Here is a 20242-nt window from a genome sequence, read left to right as displayed (position 1 = left end):
GATGCTTGTATTTTGCAGCACCTAGGGAGAGTCTCCCGGGCTGCCATGATGTATTCACTGCTCTTCTCTCTGTTAGGAGCAGGAGAGATCTCTTTTGTAGCCCTATGGGCGTTTTTTACATAACTAATGAAAGGATCTTTTCTCGGAAAAAAAAAAAGGCGAGAGGGTGGGAGACTGGGCGGGAGATCATCCCTGAGCATAATGTTCTAATGTCTGGACAGGACGTTTGCTAATTGAGGGACCAAAGATGAAATGGATGCTACCAATGAGGTAGAGGCTGTTTGAACATAAAGTAGGGCTCCTTCTGCTCCCTTGCAGATCGCTCGTCTGGCCTAGAGATGCAAAATCAATGGGATGCCAAGAATGCTTCTATCCCCACGAATCATGACAGGCTCAGGAAAACCTTTACAAATAGTAAAAGTGTCCTGCCCCCAATCAGGAATAGTAAGCTGTCGGCCCTTGGCAGAGCCATAAGCTTGGATGAGGCTCTTCTGTGCAACATCGCTCTCACCCTCCTGCTTAGCATCAAATACCACTGATGGCATAGGATGCATAGAAGGTAAAAGTTGAACCGCATTGGTGGTAGTAGGCAGGGCTGGAGGAGCTGGGGAGGCTGTGGTAACTGTGGCAGAAGGGGCTTTAGCGGTTTGTTCCGCTTGCCATTTGTGGCAATCCTTCTTACCATGCCCTATGATGTGACAGAAAAAACATCTATTTTCTGACTGATACTTCTTTTGCTCCTCTAGAGGAAGATAACCTCCAGTAATGCCTACTTTAGCCTTTTCATCAGGGGTTTTCTTAGACTTAGATTCTTTGTCTTTCTTACTCCCTGAACTAGAGCTATTACTGTCGTCCTTCTTAGCATCTTTAGAAGATGTGTTACCTTTCCCTGGCTGTGCAGTGGATTGCTGTTGCTGGGGTTTGGTACTGGACTAAGATGACTGCTTGGGCTTGCCTCCGTTCATCTTCATTTCTTCATTCTGAGCGAGAGTCAAAGCCCGGTCATATGTACTGGGTTCAAAGTTACGAATAGTGAACCAAATGTTAGGATCCAATCCACAAATGAATTGCTTCATTTTGGGCTATGCAGATAACCCTAACTGCTGTGCTAAAGTGATAACCTTGCCGGAAAACTGAAGCATTGGGGATCCGTTCTGTCTGAGTCCATAGAACTCATCTGCCAGACCGGTCATGTACTGGGGCGGGAGGAATCTGGTCTTCAGGTCTTGGACAAAGGTATCCCAAAAGCTGAAAGCTGTGACACCTGTGATCTGGTCTGTATAGAGATTAGACCAATGCTACCACCAAGTGACTGCCTCACCAGTGAGATGGGGAGCTGCTACGTGGACTCTATCCTGAGGATCTGTGATCCTAGCTAATGGAAAATGAGCACTAAATTGATGAATAAACTGATTTACTGCTAAATGATCACACTTACCATCATACTTACTGAAATTAGGTTGACTTCGAATGACAGTAGTTGATGCTGTAGACTGCTGGCTGGTCGCACCTGAGATTGGGGATGCTGAAGAGAGGTGCTGGTATCTAAGATGAATGGCCTCCTTTTCCCTTTGGTGCTCGAGTAACATACGTTCTCGATAGAGCTCTCGTTGGTGCTCACGAGCAGTGAGTTCAGCCTGACGCCGGTCTTCGTCGATCCTGCGTTGGGCTTCCTCATAGTCCCGTCTTTTTGCTCTTTCTTGTTGCTTTCTAGCTTCTGCTTCTGCTTTTTCTTCTCTCCTTTGGGCCTCGTCCTCTCTCCTTTGTTGTTTCATCTGAAAGAAGAGGGAGATGTAGTCGGGTGCTGTTGGAGGCGAAGGAGGACGTGCTGTTGCTGCCTCCAAGAGTTGGAGACGCTCCATGAGTAGCAGGTTCTGAGCTCTAAGAAGAGCAAGGTCTCCTTCGGGGGAGACGTCTTCCGACTGATGAGTACTCTCCTCTGTAGACATGATGATGAAGTCGGTGGTCGTGCCGGAACGCAATTTGACCATCCAAGGATGCCCTCACGCTAGGATACAGTGTGTGTGGACAAGCTGAATCTGATACCAATGTAATATGCAGCGGAAGTCTTCGTATTGGAGGATCCTCTCACACAAATGCTCACACCGTCTTCTGTATCCTGAGTTTCACGAGTTTAGCAATCCACTTTAACTTCAAACTTAGAGAGATGAGAGGGAGAGATGAGAACTGTACACCGTATGGGGTCCCGAATTACCCACTGAAGGGCCCCCTATCCCGTTACCGAGATAGTATTTGCTTTATTATCTTTAAAGAGACTGACGGTGTGACTGACGATAAGCCAAACGCAAGACCTCTGAAGACTAAGTGTTGGGCTGAACTGTGCACTACTGTAGAAGCACCAAAGATGTCCAATCTCGAGCCTACGCACTCTTCCCAATGGTATGAGGGAGGGATGCAAAGCTAGGGCTGAGAGAGGGGCTGTTTGGGACTGTTCTAGACTGTATATGAATGCTATAAATGAATGAGAATGCTGCGTTTTACCTTCACCAAGTGGCTGGAGCAAAACAATGAATGAATGAATGCTGAAAACTGCATGGATGCAAAAAACGCAAGATGGACTGAAGGCTGAATGCTGAACTGCTGCGTTTTACTGATGTAGATGGCTGAATGCTCATGCGTTTGAGGCGCCTAGGACTGTAGGAGACAAACGCTGAAGAGAGATGGCTGAAACTGCAATCGCCTATGCTCCTTATGCTGAGGATGACAAGCGCTTGATGGCTCTCTTGCTGAATATGATGAATGAATAGATGATTGTGCAAAGCCTCTATTTATACTAGTGATGTTGCTAGTCGGTTGGCACTAGATGCTGGCCGACTGCTATATAAACATTAAATGCTTGAAAATGATGGGAAAAATACCAAAAAAATCCTAGATAAATCCTGGATAATTCCTAGATGCTATCTAAGGTTCCTGCAATGGTCTAGATGCTATGCATGAATGATATGCAATATGCAGAATGCTTTCTGATGCAAACCCTAAGGTTTCTATTGACTGTATATGCATGAATGCGTCTCTTTAAGTGGGTTAAGGGACTTAGACTAACTGACTGACTGACTATGGCTGAGAATGACCTACGTAGCTCGTGCCTGACTTATCCTGGACTGAGGATATACAATGGGGTCACGGCATACGACAAATATCATCCTGAATGGAACTAATACTGTACAAATGTCGCACTGCTGATGATGAGCCAGCTTGTCACCATGCACTACAGTGCAGAGTGCATGTGACATAAAGCCTTATATCGGACCTTCATTGCAGAATGTCCCAGAAGAGCAGCAACCAGAAATGGTTGATGAAGCAAAAGTGATAGAGCCCACGCAAATCCTTCTACATCGTTGGAAGCATGGTTCCGGATGACGACTTCGCCAATTTTATACCAAGTTCAAAGATCGAGGGACCCATGAAGCCGTTTGGCTAAACGAAGAATAACCTTCCTTGAGTATCCACAGCTATTGGCGGACTACCTCAAAGCCATGAAGCTGCCGCCAAGCTAAGCAGGAGGGAATGTCACTTGCACCCATGCACTGTGGTACACGGTGACACACTAGCTCATCAACAGTGCAAGAAACATGTACAAAAGTAGTACCTTGATCGGATATTTTGTCGTATGTCGTGACCCCTTTGTGAGCCCCAGTCTGGGACATGTCAAGCACGAGCTATGTAGGTCAGTCTCCTAGCCATAGAGGTTTGTCAGGTCAATGTCAAGTTAATCCTCTTAACCCACTTTGGAGAATTCAACAAGTAGTCCTCATGTAGATGTCAACCTTAGGTTAGAATACATTAGAGCATGTTAGTTGCAGGGGCCAGTCCCAAGGCCAACCCATGGAGGGGACAGCCTTGCAACGGATAATAAATACCCTTAGCCATCAACTAGACCCAGTCGATAGCCCTTGAAGTGACCTGGGCAACAGTCGACAGCCTTCTGTGTGGCCTGGGCATGCGGTCGGCCAAGTTTGATGCAGCCAGCCCCAGCAGCCAAGAAAGCCCACGACCAAGCCAACATTTAATGCTATTCAACCGAGTCGTGGCAAATATTAAACAGGCCGACAGCAGTATAAACCAGCCGACCAGCACCCTATGGACATATAAAAAGGTGAGCCTGCCATAGTCCATAAATCATCAGATAAAAGTTCAAGTCTACATTCTCAAGTCAAACATGTATGCTTAGGCAGCCTGCCTTTGTATAATTTCAGCATTCTTTGTGCTTTCAAGCCCGAGGCATCCAAAGCTCAGTCTCTTCCTAGAGTTCTCAGCACACCAACCTTCGGTCTCGGGCCGGTGTATTCTCTTTGAAGATAGCTTCACAGTAGCCTAAAGCTTATACACAGTTCTGCCCAACATTTGGTCACTTTGTCCTTGCGTTTGGCGGTCAGTTAGTCAGTTTGTTCACTCAGTCTTGTGGACACAGTTCAGCTTGTATTCCAAAGGAAATAAAGCATATACTCTTGCTTGCAGAGGGGGGCCCTTCAGTGGGTAATTGGGACCCCATTTGGTGTCGTCTCGACTACATCTTTCAATTCATGTATACTGTTTAAAGGATTGCTAAAGACTCACTAAACTCAAGTATAAAGAAGGCCTCGTTTCACACGGTCCTAGCTTGGCGTATGCCACAAGAAGTGCAGTGTAAGTAAGATGATTGTTAGAGGATTTCTTCCAGGCACTGAGCCAAAGAATGTAAAGAATGAAAATATAAGCTTTAGTTTTCACATAAGGTCCTTTAAGGCTTCAAGCTCATTGGGCTCCTTTATGCATCATATGGAGAAGAACAAAGTACGATTTAGAAATTCTTCTTAGTTGACACATAAAATCCTTTGAGGCTTCAAGCTCATTGGGTCTCTTTTATGCATCACATGGAGAAGGACAAAGTATGATTTAGAATTCTTTTTTAGTTGACACATAAGGTCCTTTGAGGCTTCTAGCTCATTGGGCCTCTTTAATACATCACTTTAAAAGTTCTAAATAAGGTACATGGAGAAAGTCAATGCAAGCTTATTGAGCCTCTTACTTTTCACCAATCAATATTTTTCTCTTTGTTCTTACTTAGTTCATGTTAGAGGTGTACTTCGGTTAGGGGAGATGACTGGATATACAACCCACGTTTCATTTTCTCGAAGGTAGAGCATCGACCTCCTGTTAGCAGTCATCTCCTCTCTGTACCATATTACACTATAGGGAGTGAAGGCCAGTGTTGTGGGTGTGCCCACCCGTGTGAGTTTCTCCATTTTTCCTCGTTGTCCATATTTTCCCCAGTTTTGCTAGTTGTGGGGGGGGCTCTATTTTTTTCCTTGGTCAGCTGTAGGAGTCTTGCTGCCAGGAGGTGGCCAACTGAATTTCTGTTGGCCGACTTGCTTTTTTGTTGCTGGCCGACTTGTTTTGTTGGCCGATTTGCATCATTTGCTGGCCGACTGGAGTATATCTCAGTCGTGTGCTTTTCTTGGGGCTGCCGGCCTGTTTTACACTGGCCGACCAGCAGCCCCAGGTGGTATATATACCACCCCCCCCCCCGCTTGTCTTGTACCGGATATTGTGTGTACAGTAGAGTTTATACAGCACTTCACTCTCTAGCATTTCTGCGCTTCTGTTTTTGTCTCATTTCCGCTGCTCATTCTGACATGGTATCAGAGCCCCAGGTGGCTTGAAGCTTTGGAGACGAACATTCGGGACTGCTGCGTTTGGTGCTAATTGGAGTATTTCTGGGCTGTGAGGGACGTGGAGAAGAAGGTAGAAAGAAAGAAAGAAGAAAGAAAGTTATATTAACGTCCACGGGAGGCCGAATCCGACCTATGGGACAGATCAGGTACATCCATTTACATTTCACTCTGGGTATCGATGCCAAAGAGGCATAAAACTGAAAAAAAAATAACTCAAAATGAACTCTTAAGACTCATAAGAGTTTAAGTTACAATGGGTTCTATTGCATCTAGTTCGAAATTGAGGTTCAAAATACATGGATGGATTTGCTCTTGAGGGGGGTGGGGTACGGAATTCTTTAATGATTGCTTGTCCTCCTCTATATATTGCCCATTTGCCATTCTTTCTTGCTTCTTTAACTTTATTCAGCTCTGCCGATTTGTTCTTGAGTTGTAGCGGGGTGAGTTCATCAGCTATCCATACCTTTGTTCCTTGGAGAGACCTTGTTTGCTTCATCACTGCTATTTTCTCATTGTTGTCCATATAGGAGACTTTTGCCTGTGTACCCTTTACTATAATAGAGATAGGGTCTCCTAAGTCCACGAAGGGGACTACTTTGCTCAGTTGTGCTATAAGTACATCTGTATCTAATATGTAGTCTTCTCGAAGCTCTTGAGCTATGTCTGGCCTATCCCAGCCTTGAGGAAGACCACCGACTCTGATTACCTTTTTGTTACTTTCCATTCGTTCCTTTTCTTTGACCGCTGATATGACTTCTTTAACAAAATCTTGTGAGTTAACTGAATTTACCTTTGAAACATGGTTTGTCGTTTCTGTTTGTAGTGTTGTAGGTATGGGTCCTTCTCGTGCTTCCTCTTGCTTCGTCTTCATGGCTTGCACTTGCACTTTCAGTTCGTTGATTTGTTCATCTTTCTTGATAGTCTCGTGTTTCAGTGCTGCTAATTCTCCCTGGAGTTTCTTCAGTTCTTGCATGAGGTAGGCTTCCCATGGTGTCGGCTTGCTCACGGGTGGAGGAATGGGCGGTAATCGTGAAGCGGTGACTGAGGCAAAAGACTTCTTACTTTCCATGTGTTGCTGCTGATAAAGGAGAGGGCTGTTGGTGGAACGAGTCCCCCCTCAAGGGTACCCTCTCCCCTTTGGGGGAGACTCAGAGAATGCGACCTACAAGATGCTCAGCTACAGGTGCAGGGGAGAGTTATGTACCTTGCATTTAGGTGCAGCCTCTTCTTCATATTTTTTTTCCCACCCACGCTCCCATCACAAGACCATGTGAACCCCCGAGATGGCAGATTTGCTCGAGATGGCAGAGAAACATGTGAAGATCCCCACCCTCCCGACGTTCCCAGTGGACCGACAGTTGGACGGGAACAACTATGGCATCTAGAAGGTAATGATGGAGTCTGTCTTGGAGTATTATGATTTGGCTGATTTCATTCTGGTTGGAGTTCCAAGGCCGTAGTAGGAGGAGGAGGAGCTTTTACTAGTTATTATCCACTAAGAAAGAGCGGGAGGCCCAAGCACAATTGTGGGATCATGTCAATGCCCATATGCATTCTTTCATTTTCCTTAATTGCACACCCCAAGTGATCAACCACATCAAACACATGACATTGGCTCAAGGGATTTGGCAGCACTTGGCTTCATTGTACAGTCGGGTATTGCCCATGAAGAGGATTTCCTTGGAAGTGCAGATGCGAGTGATGCATCCTCCAAAGTCTTCGACGATGCCAGAGCACATCAACAAACTCCAGGCTCTTCAGCAAGAGGTTCTTCAAGCTAGGAACACAGGCGAAGTCTTCTGAGAAGAAACCCGACTCAGAGCGTGATGCTTTGAAGGCCAAGCGGACCTGTAACCATTGTGGCCATAAGGGTCATTATTGGAGGAAATGTCCTCAGCGGAGCACCGAGAAAGGTGCTGATTCCTCAGCTGTGCAACCGCAAAGATTCCAGCTTTTGTGCACTTGGAGATTATGGACACCGGAGCTTCATCTTCTTCGAGCAAGGAGGCAATTGGTCTCACCATTGCGGATACTCGAGAGTGGATTCTAGACAGTGGTGCTTCCAGGCACATGACTCCTTCCCGAGAGTTGTTACAGGATTTTCGAAGGCAAACAGGTCAGGTGACAAGTCCACTATCCCAATTCACAGTGAGGGTCACATCTTTATTGGTGACAAGTCCACTATCCCAATTCACAGTGAGCGCAGGTTAGAGATCGTTCCCCGATGGCAGAGGAGGGAAGCATTCCTCTCGGGTTCTTTATGTCCCATCTCTTGGCTTTCATCTTTTGTCATTGCATGAGGTTTGCAAGACTAGCATGCGGGTGGATTTTGATGAGCATTTTGTTGCTATCCAGGACAAAGCAACATGTCAGGTTGTTTGGTAAGGCGAAGTGGAGAATGGGATGTACAGACTCTCAGCACTCTCTTCTCTTATAGGTACTCAGCTCAATGATTTGTGGCATTTCTATTCTAGCCACTTGAATGTGGATGCGCTACGGCGGGCTTTCCGGGACCAGATGGTGGATGGCTGGCCAAATGTTGCCAACAAGCAGGGACATTGAAGTTCTTGCATTCGTGGGAAGTAGCATAAGGAGTATTTTCAGAAGCAGGCTACCAAGCGGGCTTCGAAACCTCTGGAGTTGGTTCATGCTGACTTATGTGGGCCCATGCGAACCCCATCTTTTGGAGGATCCTTGCATTTCATGCTGCTTTCAAATGATTGTAGCAGGTTCACATGGGTGTATTTTCTTTCACAGAAGGACCAAGCCTTTGCTCGGTTCAAGGATTGGTATGCTTTAGTGGAAAAGGAGTCTTGATTGCAGGTGAAGACTGTTCGAGCTGACAAAGGAGGGGAGTTTTCTTCTAATGCCGAAACCTCTGGAGTTGATTCAAGCTTATATGGACCCATGCGAACCCCATCTTTGGGAGGATCCTTGCATTTCATGCTGCTTTTAAATGATTGTAGCAGGTTCACATGGGTGTATTTTCTTTCACAGAAGGACCAAGCCTTTGCTCAGTTCAAGGATTGGTATGCTTTAGTGGAAAAGGAGTCTGGATTGCAGGTGAAGATTGTTCGGGCTGACAAAGGAGGGGAGTTTTCTTCTAATGCTTTTGTGTGGTTTTGTGCGGAGCATGGCATCAAGCGGATGCTCGCCGATACAGGGTCGCCTTCAGAGAATGGAGTATGTCACGGGCACCTTGCACTGGAGTCTAGGGTACACAATGACACACTGGCATGATCTTCAATGCAGCATTTGTACAGAAGTAGAACCTTTTCTAGGATTATTTGTCGTACGCCGTGACCCCATTGTGAGCCCTCATCCAGGGACAATCAGGCACGAGCTACGTAGGTCAGTCTCTCTAATCTTTAGAGGTCAGTCAGTTGTGTCAGCCTCTTGACCCACTTGGAGAAAGCATCATTCAGGAGCATGTATGTGTCAGCCTTAGCTTTAGATGCATGTAGAGCATTGTAGGTGCATCCACATAGTAGGGGGACCAGCCCTAAGGCCAACCCCAAGGCAGCCAAGGCCTTGCCTCGCAGTCGAGCAGCACCCAACTAGCATTTGTTGCACAGCCAACTGTGCACATGTGCAGTCATGGGCATTTCTGCAGCCAACAAGGTCCTTTGCACCAGCCGACTGCTGTGCCAGCGTTTATTGACCAGCTGATAGGGAATAAAATACCCGACCAACATTTTATGCTGTCCGACTGGCATCCTGCAGTCATGAGGGTGTCTTCCTGCAGCCGACTGGCTTTTCTAAGTCATGGCCTCTCTGGAATCAGTCGACAGCCTCCTAGAGGCAGTCGACTGCTGATAGAGGAAGTACAAATAGGCATGGCCTTTTCCAGCAACATCATTCAGGTATTCAGCAGAAACGACTTCAGTTTTGCAGCATCCTACTCATCTCCAGGCAACAAGGAAGATTCCCTTACATCTCAGCCAGCATATGTGCAGTCCTTCAGTCATCTAGACTTGCATCAGTGGTCAAGGAGAGTCTTCAGCAGAGCTTCGGGATAACTGGATACTCTGCCGACGTTTGGGCCTCCTTGTCCTTGCATTGGGCATTCATATCATTTGTACTCAACATTGTACAGCATTTCTCCAAAGAATAATATAAGCAAATACTCCTGCTTGCAGCGGGGGCCTTCAGTGGGTATTGGGACCCAATCCGGTGTCATCTTCTACATTCTACATTCTCTACTCTCTCCCTATTCTCTAAAGTTGATGCTACATATTCTCACCACATAAAGGTATAAAGAAGGCCCTATTGCGCATTATCACGATCAACCTCGGTGCATGTAACATTGGTATCAGAGCATCAGGTTGGTAACCCAACTCGGCTACCTAAAGAAGTGAGCATCCAGTGGATGGTTATACTTCGGTCGGGAAAAGAAACCCAAGCCTCCACCATGTCGGGAGAAACATCACATCACGAAGAAAGCCAGCAAAAAGGAATGGAGGCACAAATCTTTCAAACAGAAAAAGTGCTTCCACCAAGCACAGAAGAGCTCCTGAAAATGATGATGGAGCAAATAAATTCTCTAAAGATGCAACTTGCCGCCGAAAAGGAGAAGCCCAAAGAAGGCGTCTCAGATCTGGCACAGGTCCTACTACATATTGAAGAACAACGAAGAAAAGACGACAAAGCAAAAAGAAAAGCAAATGAAGAAAACGAACAGAGACGTGCAAAGGAACAAAGGGATAGGAAAGCCAAACGCAAATTTGAGGAAGACCAATGCCGCAGAAAGAAGGCCGATTGAGAGTTCCAGCAAAGACTCGACTGGGAGGCTGTGCAAATCCAAAATCAACAAACAATGGCACAAATTCTGGCAGCTCTCCCTCATCAGATAGCACCTTCCTCGTTCTCCACCATTATACGAACCTCCCCAAATTTTAGTAAGTATGATGGTAAGTGTGATCATGCTACAGTTACTCAATTTGAAGCACATTTTCCATTAGCTAAAATCACAGATCCACAAGACAAAGTCCATGTGGCAACCCCCCAACTCACTGGGGAAGCTGTTACTTGGTGGCAGCATTGGTCACAACTTCACACAGACCCCATCACAAGCCAAGTCCGTTTTCATTGGAACACCTTCGTGTCTGATCTCAAAGCCCGTTTTCTTCCACCACAGTACATGACCTATCTTGAGGATGAGTTTTACAAACTCACTTAGGGTGGTTCCCCTATTTTGACCTATTCAAACAAGGTCAATACACTGGCCCAACAGTTGGACATATCGGAAGAAGATAAGCTCAAGCAGTTTATTCGAGGTCTAGACACTACCATTAGGTACCAAGTGCAAAATTTAAAGCCTCAGACTTATGCACAAGCACTGACCCTCACTCAGAATTAGGACCTGATGCTGAACAAAGGTAAGCCCAAGCAGGTACAGTCTACCCCAAAGCCCCAACAGCAGTCATCTACCCAGGGTAAGGGGGCTCAAAACAGCAAAGACCAAAAGGACCAAAAGAAAAATTCTTCAAGTCAATCGAGCAATAAGAAAAATTCTACACCCAACAAGACTCCTGAGGAAAAAGCTAAGAAGGGCATAACTGGAGGTTATCTCCAACCTGATGAACAGAGAACCATTGTTTCTTCTGTCACACTGTGGGACATGGGAAGAAAGATTGCCCTCAACTCCAGGTTGAAAAGTCTACTAAGGCATCCACTTCCACAGTAGCAACCGTAGCATCATCCACACCTCCGCCATCAGCCTCGAATGCCGTTCAGATTTTACCCTCTTTGAATTCAATGCCACCAGTGGTATTTGATGATAAGCAGGAGGGTGAGGTTGAGGACAAGACAAAGGCTCTCATCCGTGCCTATGGCACTTCAAAGGGACAACAGTTCATTGTCCTCATCGACATGGGCGGTTCCGAGAATGCCATCTCTCCGCAATTGGCTACCAAGATGAGCTGTACCTTGGTTCCTTATCATTTGGATGTGGACGGGTTTACCCCTGGTCTACGTACACACATTACTCATAAAGCTCTACAATTTGAGTTTCAAGTTCAGCGGGCCACATTCCAGCGGGATTTCATTGTCTCCCCTCTCTTAGGGTGTGACATGATCCTCAGGATCCAGTGGTTTAGACAGTATGCACCCATTCTTGATTGGAGGCAGGACACTTTCACCATCGTTGAAGGCTTTCCTGAGCCGCTCATGATTTGCGGGGATCGGAGCATTCCTGGCATTTCACTCATTTCCCACATTCAAGCCCAAAGAGCGATCAGAAAAGGAACAGAATGTGCATTACTGTATGTCCACTCTTAGTCTAATGCAGTTCAAGTAGCACCCACAAGGGAGCAACGGATGGCTGGTCTTTTGTCTCAATACTACAACATGTTGCGAGACGAGACCTCCCGCCCACTCTCCCACCTAGTAGACCTGACGACCATCGCATAGAGTTGGTTCCTGGTTCAGAACCTCCCAACAAGTTTCCCTACCGCCTTTCTAAGGCATTAGAGAGCGAGTTGGAACAACACTTAGCTCAGTTACTATGGTCCGATTTTATCCGACCATCCTCCTCACCATTTGCCGCTCCCATCCTGTTTGTCCAAAAGAAAGATAAGTCTGCACGATTATGTGAGGATTACAAGGCGCTCAACAAGCTAACAGTGAAGAATATGTTCCCCATGCCCGCACTGAGTAACATCGGTGGCTAGGCTCCCCTCTCCTTTCCGTTGCTCCCCCAAAAAACCCGGCCGGAGGAGATATCTATGACAAAGTGCCACCACACCCTATATATGGTTCTTCAACTTCCCATGCTCTTGCATATGGGATAATCCACCACAACTTCTAGTAATGCGATAACCCGAGAGTAGCTACAAGAATTGCCACCTCCAACAAATAGAAGTCTCTTTTTTAGGGGGAAAAAATACCTCTAATGCAGACCTCCAAGGTCTATATAACTATTGAACTAGACAGAACACAAGGAACAAGGGGGCCAAATGAGAAAGGAGGCTCAAAGGTCACCCTCCTGCATCATGCTACCAATCACCTCATGAGACCTGCTATCTAAGAGCTAGCCATCGCCAAGAAGCTCCATGTCAAGCATCTATTAACTGCCTGGAAACTCCGATGGTCTGCGGGTGCATGACAGCTGGTGGGCACTGGGGAGGTCACATTACGGAGGCTGTCACATTACGAAGGCTGCAAGAACTCAGATAAGAAGGACAAGAAGATGGGGACATCCTCTAAGTTTCCTGCCTACAAAAAACAAGGCAGGCTAAAAATAAGTGTTCCATCATCATAGGGATGACAAGACAAGCAAGACTTTGAAACCTAGAATTTCCCAGCTCTGCAGGACTAGGGCAGCCGCTTTTGCAGGATCAAGAAGACAGAAATCCAGGGTTTTCCAAGCCCTGGAACAGCTGTTATATATTCCATGATAACATACTTTCCTGCAAGAACTCAGATAAGAAGGACAAGAAGATGGGGACATCCTCTAAGTTTCCTGCCTACAAAAAACAAGGCAGGCTAAAAATAAGTGTTCCATCATCATAGGGATGACAAGACAAGCAAGACTTTGAAACCTAGAATTTCCCAGCTCTGCAGGACTAGGGCAGCCGCTTTTGCAGGATCAAGAAGACAGAAATCCAGGGTTTTCCAAGCCCTGGAGCAGCTGTTATATATTCCATGATAACATACTTTCCTGTTCTTTCAAAAAAAAATGAGGACCATTCACCTCCAAAATAGAAAAGAAAACACATCTGTAACAATAAGAGATCAATCGCAAGCACTATGCCAAACGCTGGATTACCCTAAGCTCAAGGAGACAAACCCTCACACATCATGACATCCTATGGCCTTTGTTCTCAAAAAGTGCTGCTCTAGCTCTTAAATTCGCATCTTCCTCCTGCATAGCCAGGCATACATCCATGCTGTAGAAACATTTCAACCAAATGAGACATGAACAGATAGCAACTTACACTCTCGCCTTTTGTGTCGATGCCAGCTCGTCCAGCTCGGCCAGCCATCTGCCTGTACCTTGTGCCATCAATAAAATCACGCCCAATCCTAGGCTGCCTGAATATAACCCTCCTGGCAGGAAGATTTACTCCAGCAGCCAAAGTTGATGTGGCTGTGAGGACCCGAACGATACCAGACCGATAGCATAATTCCACCATCTCTCTCTCTTCAACCTAACAAAATTCAATCAGAACATCGGTCTAACAATATTCACAGCCACTGCATGTCAAGAAGGCTCTCTATTTACAGGACAAATCTAATGGAGTTCATAACATATATGTACCGTGAGACCTGCGTGGTGATATGCAACACCCTTTGGTAGAGTTTCAGCCAGCACAGGGTCCAATCCTGCTGGACACTTCTGAAGCTCCTCCAATACAACTGCTGCACTTTCTGGCCCGGAGGTAGTGTTACGCAATGTTATAGCATGAGCAGGAAGAAATTTGGCGACATGCTTTGCAGATGTTTCGCATGCTTTACGGCTCGAACAAAAGAGCAGCACAGAATGCCCTTCCTGTACCACCTGCAAGAATTGTAAACTGGATAATTAGTCAGGCTTATCTCATATTATCCTGGACCTAATGATAGCACACCTCATGACTTGATTTGTAGGGACCCATCTTTAAGATTACAATCCTTCACTCGCCTCATGGCACAACTCCACAATATGGTCAGGATCCTTTCCTGCCAAATCGGCATTTTTCCGGATTGTCCGCACAACCTTCATGTCTTTGCTATAGATTGAATTGGCCACTTTAATGTACTCAACTAATGGAACAGGTCTAAATTCTGTCTCGTAGAGAGCCGCCTGCATCAAAGTGCTAGATTCAGTGCATTACTAATGTAGATGCTTCATGTGAAGTATCTAAATTAGAGGCACTACAAATGAGAGGCTGGATTGTGACCTGCAACCAGTTAGCAACTGCTGCAGCATTTGGCATCGTGGCGCTCATGCCTATAATCTGTAAGCCAGAACCTTTATCACCAACTTCAGATGCTTTATCAGCAGCATCCTTTCCCTCCCCAGCTGCATATCTTAGCTTTGTTAACATAAGCTCCAATAGATAGCCTCGATCCCTGTCACCAACCTGTTTTAAGACAAAATTAGTATGTAAATAGGTTTGCAACACAAAGGAAAACTTAGCAAACAGATACTACAAGGCATGAGAGTCTGATTCATCAATTTTCCTGTCAGGTTTAGCTGAACTGTTATGGAATAAATACACATACCATATGAAGCTCGTCAATGACAACCACGGCTAACTCTGGTAAACGCCCTTCCTCCAACAGTTTGTTAATCAAAGAATTGGCCTTTTCAATAGTGCAAACTGCTACCGCTGCATCCTTTGGGAGAGAAGCACCCCCACGAGTTCCAAAGAAACTGCTAACCTTTTTGCCAAGGGGTTCCAAAAGTGACTCCAAGTGTTCTGCCTGGAGAATATGTGGTATAAACCATTAGGATAACCAACAGCTTTTAGCCCAACAAAGCAATTTTTCCAAGCTACTCAGACGTGTCACAAGTACAACATTTCTTCCACAATTATAGTACTGTCTTCAATTATTTACAAAAATGAAACTTCATAAAGAAAACATTGTTAGCCACGCACTCAGAATAAAGACCCAGCTACTACCCATATCCCCCAATTATAATCAACACCAGACATCAAGTGCATGTTTCATGTCTACTATTTTCAGGGTTTAGCGGTATGTTCAGGCCATTGTGGAACCTATTGATAAAGAGAGAGAGAGAGAGAGAGAGAGAGAGAGAGAGAGGTCATTGGAGGATATCCAAGACCAGAGGCATTTGTCCTATGAACATGCTGGGCAAGAACACATGGTGCAATGTGTGTAGCAGGGCATGTTTGAAGCGCCCTGGCCCAAGGCTCAGCAATAGCCGCTGCCGAAAAATGGATTTCAAAAAACAGAAGAGCCAATTGTGCTGGTTGAGACATGTACCTACACCACCATTGTGCATCCCTGTCTGACTTGACACTCACCCTTTCGAGCTCGCAATGGCCTGTAATCCACATAGTGTACCCTGTACAGTGCCTCAGCTACTCATAGGAAGCCCAATTGATGCATGTAGGTGTCACGAACAGCTCAAGATACCACACAGACACTTTCAAACTCAGAGGTTCCTTAAACCTCTGAGGTTTGTGCTCTAGTAGATGCTTTGAAAATATCATGTCGAAAGCATAAATGAGACATTGCCAAGTTTACCTTTTCAGAGCAAATCGATACATATGGCAGGACAAGAAGGGCCTTTTTTCCTGTTGATAAAACCTGTCTCAGCATCAAAACCTCTGCAACAAGGCTCTTACCAGCACTACAAGGGGAGACAATGTAAATTGTTCAGAAACAACCTCGTCGTAAAAGCTAAAGAAGCAAGATCAGGAATGCTCTTACAAGAAATATACCTGGTTGATGCACAGTACACCAGGTTTTTGCCTTCTAATACCCCATTAAGTTGTAGGCACTCCACCTACAGCAATGATTTGTAAGCTACAAAAATGCACTTAAACGTTTTAATAATGAAATATGCAGACTTGACTCCATTAAGGCTATAACCTGCCAGGGATAGAGCTTTTTCAACCCTTTCTTTGTATAAACAGAGCAAACTGGGGCTGGAAGCCAATTGCTGAACTCATGCTTCATCTCCAGGACACCTGTATTTTGCAAGGATGGCGTGAGATCCGCATCATTACTTGCCATGCTAGGTTCTTTCTTGGCACCAACATTCTCCACAAGACATTTCTCAGAAGTGCTGGATTCGCAAGCAATCAAATCAGCTTCTACTAGATCAGCCTTCACGGGTTGAAGGGCTTCATCGCCACCCTGCAAGCTAAGAAGTGCCTCCTCCATTACTTGTATGCGGTTTGATGAACTCTCTATCACCTTGAGCGGTTCTGCTTGGGCAGTTCTCTCTATCTCCTTGGGTGGTTCACTCCCCAACTGTTCTGCACCAGGCTTGTGGCTCTCTCCCTGTGTCACCTCCCTCACAATCATTGCTGAACTGGTCAATTCTCCTGCAATGGCTTTTTCAACCAGTTCACAAGATGAATTTTCAATGATTGTGTCTCCTTTAGTGCCATCGGCATGGTCTGAAATGCTGTCATGACTTGTAAAATCAAACCTCCGAACTGGCAAAGGAGAGATTTCTGAGCCCAAAACCTTAAAACCATCATTCATACCACAATTGGCCCTACCATAAGTGTTCCTTACTAGCAAAGGTCCTGAGGAGTCCGTCTGGGGAGTGCTGGCATGTTTAGCATCTGATTCGTTTACAGAAAAAACAGAGATCCGTTCATTCACAGAGGTGTCTGAATCCTTTTGTACAGTGTTGTCCTTACTTACTTTCCCCCCAGGCTGTTTGGCAGAAGAAACCTGAAGGCAAGGATCTAGGTTGGCCCTAGGATTCTTAATGTGCACATTTACACACATAGCTTCAGTAGAATTGATTTCTGCAAGATCATCAACCTTGGTTGAGACCAATCCATCAGCCCAGTGTATGGCCTCATCCCAAAACTCGTCACCAGGAGAAAATAGAGAGTTTCCAGTGCTCCACCTGGGAGTCCGCTTCTGTCTACCAGCACTGCTTGTCTGTGGTGTAGTAGCAATCTTCCTCTTCTCACCACTTAGAGAAGAACGACTTGATTGATTGGCTACTTTGGGAGACTCGAAACTGCCACCAGGCACAGCTGCAACATTATTTAATGCTTCAAGTGGTTTGACATTGCTAGACACAATTGTGGTGTTGCTCACATCAACATGTACTACGGCAGCAATTCCCCTCCTCCGCATGTTCGTCAATAGGTCCAGTTTGTTGCCATGGTCATCTGAATTTTTGGCACATTCTTCCATTGAGTTTCCACCACAAGTAGCCTGAAGCTGCTTTGACACAATGGCAACATCAGGATGCTCATTCTTTTGTGCATCCAATCTCTCCAAGACACAAGCCATCAGCCCATCCCTGTCACTCTCAATGTCCCGTTTAATACATGTTTCCCTATCTTTATGCATAGGTGAACCGCTCAAAGATGCTGTCAGAGACAATGTCTTTGTTGAGACAATACCACTGCAAAAACTTAGAGAGAGTGTTAGTTCCATCAACAGAGCTTCATAAACCGTTTGTTTACCTCTTAACGCCCTCTAGACTCTAGAGCACAACTAACTGTGTTTAACCAGTAGAAATACCTGCAACAAATTGAAAGGAAGTCATTAGCGAACTGCGTAAGCTCGTGCTTGTGCTTATTTTTCTCAGCTCCAAAAGCTATGTCGCCTTCACCTTCCTTGCTTTCACCTTCTTGCCTTGGTGAAGCACGTGACTTTTTAGACTTTTGTACATTATCTGCAACAAAAGTCTCATTGAAGCACCTTTTCTCACCCTTGCCTATAATTGACTTCTGGCTTTCCTTGGTCTTTGAGCTGCATATTTGAGGGGCTTCTTGAGAGCAGTGTCGTACAGAAAACAGTGTTGGCTTGCATGCCTGTTGTCCTTGATTTTCTTCCAAAAGTGGTTTGTCCTTGATACCTTTTCCCCTGCATGTCTCGGGCTTTTCCCTGTTTTCCAAGGACTGATCATCTACAATCTGGAGTTTTATCAACTTTTGTGCTACCAGTGGAGACCTGCTGCCTTGGGTAGTAACTAAATAATCATCTAAGGTTCCTCTTTTACTAGGAGATAGTGAGTCAATTCCTTGTCGGGCTTGCACATCCAACTTGGTCGTCGGTAAAGTGTCAGATTTAGAATATCTACTCTTCTTTGCAGGGAAGAACTGCAAACAACCGTATTGGATTAGACTTTGGAAAAATGTGAATAAAAATGAAAAGCAAAATTTCTTCCTGAGTGCTGCGTGTACAAAGCTTAAGGCAGTGCAACTGGTTGTTCATTTATAACTATTTGGGCCCTGGGCCCTGGGCCCTGAAAAAGACAAACCAACGCTGCATCCAGGCCGAGGCAAAAGCCTATCACTTCCAAAAACCCATGTCACCATGATTGCCTTACTGCACTTGTGAATCCTGACCGACCCCACCTGCTCGTATTGTATCAGGGGAGCACCAAACCCTTTCCGCTTCCACGTACTCTAGCGTTAAGCAGGCCAAACAGACCCATACCACACAGTTGATTAGCCAGGCTTTGAGGCTCTTTAGGCAAGGCGTCACTCCCAAGCCCACAATGCAGCAATCAACACCAACCCATGTGCAGCGAGAAGACAGAGACCGAGTCCCATTCAACAGCAGATATTGGCTGCGGCTCTTGCCCACCCCAACCATCATTTAATAAGAAAAATTGCAATAAATTCTCACTCTGATTGAAGAGATTCTTCTTCCATGATGTCAATATGTTAAGGCTGATTGTTTCATTTATACATGCATCTTTATCATTTGGCTGAGGGCAACCTGTTTTAGCTCGACTGATTTTACGGCTCTGCAGATTCTTTCTGCGTCCCTCCGCAGATGCTTTTTAGGGTTTTTTTTCTACTTTGACGGACAGCGTGGCTTAGCTTTTCAAGTTAAAGAGAATAGGCTAATGCAGATTTCGGTGCTTACCTCGTCCACCCTGCTTCTGCGGCCTTTCTCCATAGCGATGATCGCAGGGTTAGCCTCATCATCCAGCATATCTGTAGAAAAATGGGCATTCTCCCTTTTTCTTTTCTTTTTTTTGTTTCAAAGAGAATTGGCGGGGACGTCCTTATGTGTTTTGACGAAATCCTAACAAATACCGAGAGACCGTTACATGGTTCATATTAATTTCAAACTAGTATGTGACCCCCACTTTGCTGTGACAAAAAGTTTTTGCTTGCATTCATGTGTGTATGTGTGAGCACTTGTGTGTCTACATGTGTCTGTGCATGCACATGTGAGGGTATGTTTCTCTTTTTTTTGTTTTGGGACCAATAATATATATATTATAATAAGAAAAAGACATCTTTGCATAAACTTTCCAAACCCACAGTCACCATTGAACAGATTACATATCAAATCCCATCTATCATCCTCTGAAACAAAAGAGGATTCCCCCTAAGATAAGTGATATCCCAATAAGATGCATGCTTCTATCAAAGCTTCAGATGTGCAACCCCAGGGGTCTGTTTTTCCAAAATCTCCCCTTTTTGAAACCATATTTTAATAGTTGGTCTGGACCCCATAGGATTCTCAATCAATGCCACAAAAGTGTGACTAGCTTGTTTGACCTTCTTATACCACCTTTGTGTTCTAGGGCCATACCAAGTTGTCTTGATCTTCACCCTTTGCTTTCTGATACCCTACACAACAATATCCCAGATGTTAGGCATAGCCAAGTATGTCTGCAAATGACCCCCCTTGGGAAAAGCTTAGATAATAGTACACTGCAAAGACTAAATCAATTGAAACAACTGAGCTCCACTAATTCTGTTAATCAAACATACAAACCACTTTATGCATCAATCCACTAACATCCATTCCAGTATCACAGGCTTTCTGAAATACAATGCAATTTTGGGAGTTCCAGATTTCCCATAAACAGCAGCATCTGATGATATTAAAGATTACATCCACATGCTCATCATTAGCTGACCATTAGCCAAACAGCCAGTCCTCCCATTAAC

General features: G+C 45.3%; 1 protein-coding gene across 2 annotated transcripts in view; it reads right to left on the bottom strand.

Annotated features, from left to right (window-relative positions):
• The window catches only part of LOC147629354 (MUS308 and mammalian DNA polymerase-like protein), a 127217-nt gene extending 107898 nt beyond the window's left edge, over positions 1-19319 (bottom strand). For both annotated transcript variants that reach the window (XM_086812590.1, XM_086812591.1), the window contains exons 1-10: positions 19203-19319; positions 17847-18427; positions 16221-17727; positions 16070-16134; positions 15873-15978; positions 14883-15083; positions 14558-14740; positions 14299-14460; positions 13936-14175; positions 13613-13825 (exon numbers count right to left, since the gene is read on the bottom strand). In XM_086812590.1, the coding sequence (XP_086668716.1) occupies positions 13613-13825; positions 13936-14175; positions 14299-14460; positions 14558-14740; positions 14883-15083; positions 15873-15978; positions 16070-16134; positions 16221-17727; positions 17847-18427; positions 19203-19271 (3327 nt within the window). In that variant the 5' untranslated portion in view covers positions 19272-19319. The remainder of the gene's footprint in view (positions 1-13612; positions 13826-13935; positions 14176-14298; positions 14461-14557; positions 14741-14882; positions 15084-15872; positions 15979-16069; positions 16135-16220; positions 17728-17846; positions 18428-19202) is intronic.
• Between the last annotated feature and the right edge of the window lie 923 nt (positions 19320-20242).

The sequence above is a fragment of the Cibotium barometz genome, chromosome 18 (assembly GCF_041138505.1).
Source record: "Cibotium barometz isolate CiBa-2024 chromosome 18, ASM4113850v1, whole genome shotgun sequence".
In the NCBI taxonomy this organism is placed as follows: Eukaryota; Viridiplantae; Streptophyta; class Polypodiopsida; order Cyatheales; family Cibotiaceae; genus Cibotium; species Cibotium barometz.
This window is presented reverse-complemented; position numbering and strand designations above follow the sequence as displayed.